This window comes from Mandrillus leucophaeus, unplaced genomic scaffold (assembly GCF_000951045.1).
Source record: "Mandrillus leucophaeus isolate KB7577 unplaced genomic scaffold, Mleu.le_1.0 Scaffold74, whole genome shotgun sequence".
Classification (NCBI taxonomy): domain Eukaryota; kingdom Metazoa; phylum Chordata; class Mammalia; order Primates; family Cercopithecidae; genus Mandrillus; species Mandrillus leucophaeus.
The window spans coordinates 2,302,085-2,313,543 of NW_012108030.1; the positions used below are offsets into that span (position 1 = coordinate 2,302,085).

Sequence of the window (11,459 nt, forward strand, 5' to 3'; positions counted from 1 at the left end):
GTTGGCCAGGCTGGTCTCTAACTCCCGACCTCAAGTGATCCACCCGCCTTGGTCTCCCAAAATGCTGGGATTACAGGTGTGAGCCACCCCGCCCAGCTTTTTCTTTTCTTTTCTTTTTTTGACAGTCTTGCTCTGTTGCCCAGGCTGGAGTGCAGTGGCACAATCTCGGCTCATTGTAACCTCCGCCTCCTAGGTTCAAGCAATTCTCCTGCCTCAGCCTCCCAAGTAGCTGGGACTACAGGTGCACGCTGCCACGCTCAATAAATTATAAAAATATAATTTTTTTGTATTTTTAGTAGAGGTGGAGTTTCACCACGTTGGCCAGGCTGGTCTTGAACTCCTAAGCTCAAGTGACCCACCCGCCTCGGCCTCCCAAAGTCCTGGGATTACAGGCGTGAGCCACCAAGCTTGGCTGGATTCAAAATTGACTTTGAAGTTGGAGCCACCAGATCTCCCTGGTGGGCTGAACACAGGGTGTGTGGGAAAGAGAGGAGTCAGGAACAACTTCCAGACTGGGGGCCTGAGCAACCTCAAGCTGTGTGGAGAAGCATGCGCAGTACAGCCCCTGCCCCACCTGGAGGCCCCGTACCTTCCACAATCAGCTCGGCCTCACACTGGCCGCCATTGGTCATGACCTGATAATGACCCCCGTCCTCCTGGGTCACATCTGAGTAGATGAGGATGTGGCGCTTCCCGTCCTTCTTGAAGCGGTACCGGGCCTTTAAGGAATCCTCCCGAGTCAGTTCCACACCATCTTTCATCCTAGGTGGAATGAGACACGGAGCGGGATGTAAGGAGACAGCACAGCCCTCGGACTGGGTCTTGGAGAGTCAGTCGGGGGCCCACGCAGAGGGGTCAGAAGGCAGGTCCCCAGAGAGAGGAGACATAAAGGGTGGCAGAGGCATCTTGAGTGGTGGAAGGGTCACAGGTCAGGTGAAGGGGAGTGAGAGGGCCAGGCACAGTAGCTCATGCCTGTAATCCCAGCACTTTGGGAGGCAGAGGTGGGTGGATCACCTGAGGTCAGGAGTTCGAGACTAGCCTGGCCAACATGGTGAAACCCCATCTCTAATAAAAAAAACACACAAAATTAGGCAGGTGTAGTGGCGGGCACCTGTAATCCCAGCTATTCAGGAGGCTAAGGCAGGAGAACTGCTTGAACCCGGGAGGTGGAGGTTGCAGTGAGCCAAGATCACACCATTGCACTCCAGCCTGGGTGACAGAGTGAGACTTTGTCTCAACAACAACAACAACAACAACAACAACAACAAAAAAAAGGCAGCGTGGAGAGAGAGGAGGAGGTCACAGGCCACACACAGTTAATTGCCTCAAGGTATTGGCTGGAAGTCAGGGGACCCAAAAAGATGTCACAGGCAGAGGTGAGCACAGAGGAAGTCCTAGGGTCTCAGAGAAACATCACATGTTGAGGCCTCTGCCAGTGGTTTTCCCTGTCCAGGACACTCTCCCCTTCTCTCTTCACTTATATCTCCACATCATTCAGATCTCAGCTCAATTGTCATCTCCTCCAGGAAGCCTTCCCTGACCTCCTAAGTCCCTTCCTCCTGGGAAGCTGTTACAGAATCCATTACTGCTCCTTTCAAACCAGTCTCAAAATGGAACTTTTATATGTATGTATGTGATGACTTGACTAATGCCTAGCTCTGTCTCCTAAGCACACACACGCACACACACACACCACCACCACCACTACTGTCACCAAATTAGCAGATTATAAATGCTGTGAAGGGAGGTACCATGTTGACATTTTTTTCTCCCCATTATATACCTGATATGTAGAAGAGTACCACCACACAACAGGTGCCTGATAAATATTGGTTGGGTTGGTGAATAGGTACATAGATGGATGAATGGATGGGTAGATGGTGGGTAAGTATGCAGATGAGTGAGTGAGTGAGTGGATGGATAGATCTCTGGATTGATAGGTCAATGGATGACTAGATGGCAACATAAATGGAAGAGTGGATATATGAATGAGTAGATAGATGAATGGGTCAATGGGATGGATGGATGGATGGATGGATGGATGGATGGATGGATGGATGGATGGATGGATAGATGGATGGGTGGATGGTTAATGGATGGATGGATGGATGGATGGATGGATGGATGGTTAAGTAGATGGATGGTTAAGTGGGTGGATGGATGGATGGATGGATGGATGGATGGATGGATGGATGGATGGATGAGTGGATGGATGGATGGATTAGTGGATGGATGGATGGATGGATGGATGGATGGATGGATGAGTGGATGGATGGTTAAGTGGATAGATGGATGGATGGATGGATGGTTAAGTAGATGGTTGGATGGTTAAGTGGGTAGATGGATGGATGGATGGATAAGTGGGTGGATGGATGGATGAATGGATGGATGGTTAAGTGGATGGATGGATGGTTAAGTAGACAGTTGGATGGTTAAGTGCGTAGATGGATGGACGAATGGATGAGTGGATGGATGCATGGATGGATGAGTGGATGAATGGTTAAGTAAATGGATGGATGGATGGACAGATGGATGGATGGATGGATGGAGTAGGTGGATGAGTGGATACATGGATAGATGGACCAAGGGACAGATGATTGGTCAGATGAATCAATATTTAATGGAACAGTGGAGATCAGGAAAAGGATGCTGAAGAGGATAGGATGGGTAGAGGTCAGAAATTCTAGAAACAATTTTAGGTGAAGGTAAGGATTTATAGAGAAAAGCTGAGATCTCCTGGGGGTGACTACTGAGTAAAGGTCAGAAATCTCCAAGAGAAGTCGCAAGAGGTCCCATAAAGATCAGGGCAGAGGCAAAGAAGCTATGTGCACCTGTATGGAGATCAAGGATCAAGGGTCACTTACCACATCACCTGGGCACCCTCTTCTGACACCTCCACTGCCATTTCCACCCGGTCACCCACAAACACCTGCTGGTCCTCGAGAGGTGTGACAATCAGGACTGGAGGTTCTGTGGGGCAGGGGGACAGGAGGTCAGTCATTTCAGGACCCCCTCCAGAGTTCCAGTCCCTCTCCAGGCTCAGGCCTGAATCCAGCCTCACCTTTGACGAAGAGCTCAGTGAAACACTTCTCATCCTTCACAGCTACTTCATAGGCAGCGTCATCCGCCAACGTGCACTTGTTGATGGTGAGGATTCGCTTCTTACCAACGTTCTCAAACACGTACCTGATGCAAAAGTCTCACCTCAAACCAGGGCATGTAGCATCCACCTAGCCCTGGTAACTCTGCTCACCTGTTCTCAAGGCAAGTCTCTCTCTCTTAGAGCCAAATTGTGTGGAAAGGGATTGAGAGCCCAGTTTCAATTATTCATTTATTTGTATTTATTTTTGAGACAGGGTCTCACTCTGTCACCCAGGCTAGAGTGCAGTGGTGCGATCAGAGCTCACTGCAACCTAGACTTCCTGGGTCCGAGCGATCCTCCCACCTCAGCCCCTGAGTACCTGGGATCACAGGTACACACCACCATACCCAGCAAATTTTTTTTTCTCTTTTCTTGGTATCTTCTAATTTTTTAATTTTTTTTGTAGAGACGGTATCTCGCTATGTTGTCCAGGCTAGCAATTCCTATTATTTGAATAACCACGGCGGGACCGGTCGTGGTGGCTCACACCTGTAATCCTAACATTTTTCAGAGTCTGAAGTGGGCAGATTGCTTGAAGAGTTCAAGACCAGCCTGGGCAACATGGTAAAACCTCATCTCTACCAAAAATACACCCAAAAAAATCAGTCAGATGTGTTGGGGCACTCCTGTCATCCCAAGCTACTTGGGAGGCTGAGGCAGGAGAATCTCTTGAACCCGGGAGGCAAAGGTTGCAGTGCACTGAGATCATGCCATTACACTCCAGCCGGGGCAACAAGAGCGAAACTCCGTCTCGCAACAAAATTAATTAATTAATTAATTTTAAAAAGGTTGTCTTGTGACGTGTTTGTTGTTGTTGTTGTTGTTGTTGAAACAGGGTCTCACTCTGTCACCCAGGCTGGAGTGCAGAGGCGAGATCTCAGCTCACTGCAACCTCTGCCTCCTGGGTTCAAGCGATCCTCCTGCCTCAGCCTTCCAAGTAGCTGGGACCACAGGTGCCCACCACCATGCCCGGCTAATTTTTGTATTTTTAGTAGAGACGGAGTTTCACCATGTTGCCCAGCCTGATCTCGAACTCCTGGGCTCAAGCCATCCGCCCGCCTCAGCCTCCCAAATTGCTGGAATTATACATGTGAATCACTGCATTCAGCTATTATGAATATTTGTTTGAGTGACTGCAGAGTGTCTTGGTATGAAACTACATTTCGATTGTTTTCCATTCTTTGCTATGATAGCAAATGCCTCAGCAAACATCCTTGTGGCTAAATACGCACAGTCATGATAACTCCTCACAATACCTACCTAGGATTGCACAACCTGAAGACTTTTTAATACATTACCCTTAGGGAAACTCGCCAAATTACATTCCCACTAGCAACATTTGTGCTATTCTTCTCCAGCACTGGGTTTTAGAATTTCGCAAGGTTTTGCCCATTTGGAGAGCAGAAACACTGTTGTTAAATTTTCTTTTTCTGTTCTTTTCTTTTTTTTTTTTTTTTTGACAGAGTCTCACTTTGTTGCCCAGGCTGGAGTACAGTGCAGTGGTGCCATCATAGCTCACTGCAGCCTCAGCCTCCCAAGCTTGGGCAGTCCTCCTGCCTTAGCCCCTCGAGCAGCCTGGACTATAGACGTGTGTCACTGTGCCTGGCTAATTTTGTATATTTTTTGTAGATATGTGGTTTTGTTATGTTGGCCAGGCTGGTCTTGAACTCCACTCCTGGACTCAAGCAGTCCTCCCACCTCGGCTTCCCAGAGTGCTGGGATTACAGGTGTGAGCCACCACACCTGGCCTCATCTATGTATACTTTTTCTTTTTTTTTTTTTTTTTGAGACAGAGTTTCGTTCTTATTGCCCAAGCTGGAGTGCAATGGCATGATCTCAGCTCACTGCAACCTCCGCCTCCCGGGTTCAAGCAATTTTTCTGACTCAGCCTCCCAAGTAGCTGGGATTATAGGCGCTACAGACATGTGCCACCACACCCGGCTAATTTTTTATATTTTTAGTAGAAACGGGGTTTCACCATGTTAGCCAGGCTGATCTCGAACTCCTGACCTCAGGTGATCTGCCCACCTCAGCCTCCCAAAGTGCTGGGATTACAGGCATGAGCCATTGCGCCTGGCCTGTACTTTTCATATAGAGGTGAGTGTGCCCTTTCTAGTTAAGAGTGATGGGCCTTGTCTCTGGGCATTCTCTCTGGACTGGGATCTCCCCGGTACAGGGACCGACCCCCCGACACATACTTGCTGCTTGGTTTGATCTCCTGGCCGTTCTTGAACCACTTGAGGGGCAGGTCTGGGTCGCTGATCTCTACCATCAACTTGATCTTGTTGCCTCTGTCCACTTGGTAGGCTGGATCCAGCTTTTTTGTGAATGCTGGAGATTGAGGCATACAGAGGGGATGGAGGCACGTGGTCCTCACTCCCCTGGTCATCCCCTGAGGCTCCACATCTCCCTCCCCAGGCCATGGGCTCTCCAAAGTCAAAGTGAGGAAGTCAGGAGGCCTCCTATGAACTTAGAGACCCTTGAGAACTCCTCTGGTGGTGATGCAGGGCAGGGGACCCCAAACTGGGGCTTAGCCTGCAAGGGTTCTTGGTTTCACGCAGGAAAGAAGTCAAGGGCAAGCCAGTGGTAGGTAGAAGAAAACAGATTATTTATTTATTTATTTATTTAGACAGAGTCTCACTCTGTTCCCCAGACTGGAGTGCCACGGTGTAATCTCAGCTCACTGCAACCTCTGCCTCCCCGGTTTAAGCGATTCTCCTGCCTCCGCCTCCCAAGTTGCTGGGATTACAGGCACGCGCCACCATGCCCGGCTGATTTTTGTATTTTTAGTAGAGACGGGGTTTCACCATGTTGGCCAGGCTGGTCTCGAACTCCGGACCTCAAGTGATCTGCCCTCCTCGGCCTCCCAAAGTGCTGGGATTACAGGCGTGAGCCACCGTGCCCGGCCTGAAAACAGTTTTATTGAAGTGGCAGTGTTACAGCCCCCTGACTGCTCCTGTGGAACAGGGCTACCCCAGAGACAGAGAGCAATGGCTCAGGGCAGACCTGCAGTCAGATTGATACCCACTTTTAATTACTTATAGATTCAGGAGCGGGTTATATGGAAATTGCTAGGAAAAGGATGGTAACCTTTGGGTGGTCTGGTCGTTACGAAGGAAAGGAGCAGTAACTCCTGGCCGTTGCCATGGCCACAGTAAACCGACATGGCACACTGGTGGGCATGTCTTATGGAAAGCTGCTTCCACCCTGTCCCTGTTTTAGCTAGTCCTCAATTTGGTCCAGCGTCCGAGGCCCACCACTAGAGTTGGGTCTTGCCTCCTACCTCATTGGGACCTCGAAAACATAGGTCCAGGGTCCAATCATCAGATACCCACGAGGCTAGGGGTCCCTGTGTGCAGGGCCCAGCTCCCCCCAGACCAGGGCTGACCTGCACTCTTCTTGACCTCGACCTTGGCCTTTTTCAGTCGCTTCAGCATGCCCCGGAGGTCGGTGATGCCATACTGGAAGGCGATTTTCTCGTACTCGCTCTTCTTTGCCCCTTTCAGGAGCTCCCAGATCTCCGGGGGGATGCCTAGGTCATCGTCATCTTTCTTTTTCTTCTTCTTTTCTTCCTCCACCACCTCCCTGGGGTTGGGGGAACGGACAGGGGCCATCAGGGAGTGAGGAGGGGAGGATGTCCTTCTGCCTTCTTCACTCATTGGCTCTGTGACTCACCCAAGTCACCTTCCCTTTAGGGGCCTTATTGTTTCCCACCTGGTCCATTGCCCCAGCCTCTTCCTGGGGTCTCCTGGCCTCTTCCCGGCACGGTCCCCACTGGGTTTTTTTGTTTTTGTTTTTTTTTTTTTTTAGACAGATTCTCACTCTGCCGCCCAGGCTGGAGTGCAGTGGTGTGATCTCGGCTTACTGCAAGCTCCACCTCGGCTCACTGCAAGTTCAAGCGATTCTCCTGCCTCAGCCTCCTGAGTAGCTGGGATTACAGGCTCACGCCACCACTCCTGGCTAATTTGTGTGTTTTTAGTAGAGACGGGGTTTCGCCATGTTGAACAGGCTGGTCTCGAACTCCTAACCTTAAGTGATCCACCCGCCTCGGCCTCCCAAAGTGCTGGGATTACAGGTGTGAGCCGCCGTGCCTGGCCCGCGGGGTATTTCTTTACATTTATGTATGTATTTATTTTATTTCCATAGGTTATTAGGAAACAGGTGGTGTTTGGTTACATGAGTAAGCTGTTTAGTAGTGATTTGTGAGATTTCGGTGCACATATCACCCAAGCAGTACACATTGTACCCTCTTTGCCCTCTTTTATCCTGTGGGGTATTTCCGTGGCTCTCCCTTTCATGTTTGGAACTCTCCCGTGGCTCCCCACTGCCCTCAGGAGGAAGCCCCAGCCCTGCACCTGGCAGTCACGCCCCAGCTACTTCCATCACCACTCACAAAGCCACCTGAACCAAGCTGCTTGTCTCTTGCTGAACACTTCAGCCTCTCTCCTGCCTCCCAGCCTTTGCACAAAGTGTTTCCCTACCTTCATGATGTCTCCCCACCTTCTCTTCCTCCTGGACTCCTCTTCATCCTACAAGACCTAGCACCAAAGTTCCCTTCTCCCTGAGGCATTCCCTGTCCTCCAAGGCAGTGAGTTGCTCGTGCTCTGGGCTCTCACAGGCCCCGGTGGGACCCTCTCTAAAATCACACCACATAGTCTCAGTCTGTGTCCATGTCTGTTAGACCAGACCCATTTCCCAAGGCAATGAGTGATCTCACATCAGGGACCCGGTCAAACTGTTCTCTCTCCCTGGATCTCAGCCCAGGACCTAGTAGACGGGAGGCCTCGGAAGATGGATGATGGGTAAGGGAGTGAGTGAATGCATGGATGGAGCCTGGGAGGGAAGGAAGGAAGGAAGGGAAAGGAACAAAGAGAGGATAGATGTGGAGGTGAATGTGGGGACATGAATATTTGAATTGATGTAGAGGATGGTGAGTAAGTGGGCTGATAAGTAGGTGGGTGGGTCAATGGAAGGGTGGGTGGGAAGACAGGCAGATGGGTTGGGGGAAGACAGGTGAGTGAGTGGATGGACTGATGGGTTGATGAGAACTGACTGCACAGTTGGGTGAATGTGTTGATGGGAAGTGGCCAAAGAAGCGGCTGGCTGGCTGGAGATAGAATTGATCAGCAAATGGAATTGTCAGGGATTTGGTTATGGGGATTGATGGGCAAGTGAAGATGGATAAGTGGGCCAGCAGATAATGAGTATAAGATTGCCAATATTTAATTTTGTTTTGTTTTGTTTTTGAAACGGTCTCACTCTGTTGCCTAGACTGGAGTGTAGTGGTGCCATCATGGCTCACTGCAGCCTTGATCTCCTGGGCTCAAACTATCCTCCTACCCCAGCCTCCTAAGTAGTTAGAACCACAAGCACATGCCACCATGCCCTGCTAAGTTTTCTTTTTCTTTTTTTTTTTTTTTTGTAGAGTCAGGGTCTCCCTATATGGCCCAGGCTGGTCTTACACTACTGGGCTCAAGTAATCTTCCCACACTGGTTTTCCAAAGTGCTGGGATTATAGGCGTGAGCCACTGCGCCCAGACTTTCAATCATTTTTACCTACAGAACATCAATTTCACATAGTTCAATCTAACAGAAGGCTATCTGTGTGGATGGGTGTGTCAACTGCCCACCTCTTCATTGGTGAACTCAGACACCTATTCATGACCCCATCCATTCATCCTCCACCCACCCCATCCATCCATCCACTTCCCCACCTACTGAGGAACCCATCCTCCCACCTCTCCACCACCCATTCATCCGTATCATCCACCCACCTTCCCACCTGTCTATCTTCACCTGCATCTCCCAACCAAATCCAACATCCCATGCACCCGTTACTCATCCACCTCCCCATGTAGCCTGGCTGACTGTAATGGCAGATGGGCAGGTAAACAGGTGGGAAGATGGTAGTTAATGGAAGGATATGTGGGCAGATGGATTGGCAACTGGGCAGGTAGGTGGATAGATGCATTAGTAGATGGATAAATAGGCAACTGGTTGGATGGGTGGGTGAGTGGATGGATTGGTGGGTGGAAAGTGGATGGATGGAAGGATGGATGGATGGGAGGGTGAGTAGGTGGAGGAGTAGGTGAACTAGAGCCTGAGTGAACAGGAGCGTGGGTGTGAGAATGGTGGATTAAAGGGTGGGGAGGTGGGTGAATTCGTGGCAGATGGTTGGCTGGGTGGGGGTGTGGGTAGGGGTCTGGGTGAATGGGTAGATGGGTGAATGAACAGGCAGCCTGATGGGTTGGTGTGTTACATAGTGGGTGAGCAGGGAGTGAACAGATGGAGGTGGTAGAGGGGTAAGAAGTGGGTCCAGGAGGAAGCAACGGGCCATGGAGCTTCACCCACCACCTCCTCCCCTTGAGCCCCATCTCCCCTCTCTGTGCCAGGTGCGGGGCTCACCTCTTCTTCAACAGGCCGCTGAAATCCAGCTCACCTGCAGTATCCGACTTCCCTTCACCCCTGTGGCCATTGAGAGGGGGTGTGAGTATTGACCCTTCAGATTCACCCCTTGCCTTCCCCAGTCCTCCCTTTTTCCCCTCCCAAGGGAGAGCTTCCCACGGTCCTTGGGACCCTGGTAAGGGCCTGGGGTCACTTACATACGCTTGAAGCTCTCTAGACTCTGCCCAGAGGCATCCTGACGGGGTGCTGGGGAGAGGTGATGAGAGAAGGGAAGGTGAGTTGGAGGCCAGGCTTGATCTAAGACTGAGAGCCCCTCTCTAGGCCTGCACAACCTCTTCCAGGCCCCCTTTTCTCCATCTCTTGGACCAGCACACTCTCACTGAGGCCTGGGCATCCTCTAGTTCTAGACCAGCTCATACTCATTTTCCCACTGCCCAGCTCCACCCTCTCTCAGCAGCCTATACTCCCGCACCTGGGCCAGCTTGTCTTTCTCCCTAGGCCTGGACAATCTCATTTCCTGTGCACCCCACATTTAAGCCCTCACACATTCTGGGCTGCAGTCCCCCAGAGCCCGTATACCCTCAGGGGTCCATATATGTGCCCTCAAATCCGTGTAATTTCCTGTTAATCCTGTACACCCTCACCCTAAACCTATATGCCCTTATTCTCTAAATCTGGACACTCTCTAAACCTGGACACCCTCCTCACTTCCCAAGGCTTTATGCCTACTTTCTTGAACGTGGAATGTGTGTAACTCACCTCCTAAGCCTTTGCATGTGCATCCCAAGACCCTGAACACTTTCAACCCCCAAATCCAGACCTCCTCCCATGCTAAATCTCCCTGAGTTTGAATGCTCTGACCCCAGAATCTGCACTTCCTCCTCCAAAAACCTGTGCCCACCTCATGCCCATGCCTATGCACTCTCCCAACACCTGGCTGGTACGTCTGTCCCCCACCCCCCAGGCACAGAACCCTTTGCTCCCCCACCCCCCACCAGCGTACCCTCCACGTCGATGTTGAAGCCACAGCTGTCGCAGGTGTCCTTGGCTTTGACCTCGAGGCGGTAATCCCCACGATCCCCCAGTACCACCTTCCCGATGTGCAGCTCCACGGTGTACACCTGGGTCCAGGGCCGGGGGTGTGGGTGCACGGGACCACCCTCTAGAGCCACCCCATATTTCTCAGAGTCCACTCATAGCTCTATCTCCAAGTCCTTACCCCCACCCCACAGGGGGGCCAGTGGAGACCGAAAGGGGGCTCAGCATCTGATGGCCAGCTCTGTCTCCTCACACCTGACCCATCGGGACTTCTGGGGCCCATGTCCCTGGCCCCCTCAGGCCTTGGCGGGAATGTACATGACCAAGCCCAGATACATCCCCACCCAACCCCAGGCATCCTCCCCTCTGCCTCACACAACCTCTCCCCAGCAGCCCCGCACAACCTCCATCCTCAGAGGGCCCACTCTCCATCCCGGCTCCAGGCCCACAGCGATGCCTCAGGCAACAGCACTTCTGAGGAGCACGTCCTGCACAAGCTCCACTCCCCCTGCCGGCCCTCTGGCCCTCGGGATCCTCACATTGCTGGCGGAGTCGTGGGACTCCTTGAAGGAGAAGCGGGCTCCACTCTTGCTGCCCAGCTCCAGCCACTTCCCCTTGAACCACTTGATGGTCGGTTTGCCCGGAAGCTCCTTCCCGTTCACCTTGGCCACAATTACTGTGTCCTTCCCTACACAGGGTGAGTAACAGCGGGGAGTGGAAGGAGGCCCAGGAAGGAAACTAAGGCTCTCCAGAGGGAGACTGAGGGCAAGACCCTGGCTCCTCCTCCCTCAGACCCAGGAGTCCAGGCCCCCGGCCCCTCCTCCCTCAGACCCAGGAGTCCAGGCCCCCGGCCCCTCCTCCCTCAGACCCAGGA

The 11,459-nt window shown here is 51.7% G+C and overlaps 1 protein-coding gene across 1 annotated transcript in view; it reads right to left on the reverse strand.

The window, feature by feature from the left end:
- MYBPC2 (myosin binding protein C, fast type) overlaps positions 1-11,459 on the reverse strand; it is a 44,137-nt gene that overhangs the window by 29,075 nt on the left and 3,603 nt on the right. The window contains exons 4-12 of the mRNA XM_011966059.1: positions 11,125-11,273; positions 10,551-10,668; positions 9,745-9,793; positions 9,548-9,607; positions 6,531-6,727; positions 5,341-5,473; positions 3,062-3,186; positions 2,865-2,970; positions 590-762 (exon numbers count right to left, since the gene is read on the reverse strand). Of these exons, the coding sequence (XP_011821449.1) occupies positions 590-762; positions 2,865-2,970; positions 3,062-3,186; positions 5,341-5,473; positions 6,531-6,727; positions 9,548-9,607; positions 9,745-9,793; positions 10,551-10,668; positions 11,125-11,273 (1,110 nt within the window). The remainder of the gene's footprint in view (positions 1-589; positions 763-2,864; positions 2,971-3,061; positions 3,187-5,340; positions 5,474-6,530; positions 6,728-9,547; positions 9,608-9,744; positions 9,794-10,550; positions 10,669-11,124; positions 11,274-11,459) is intronic.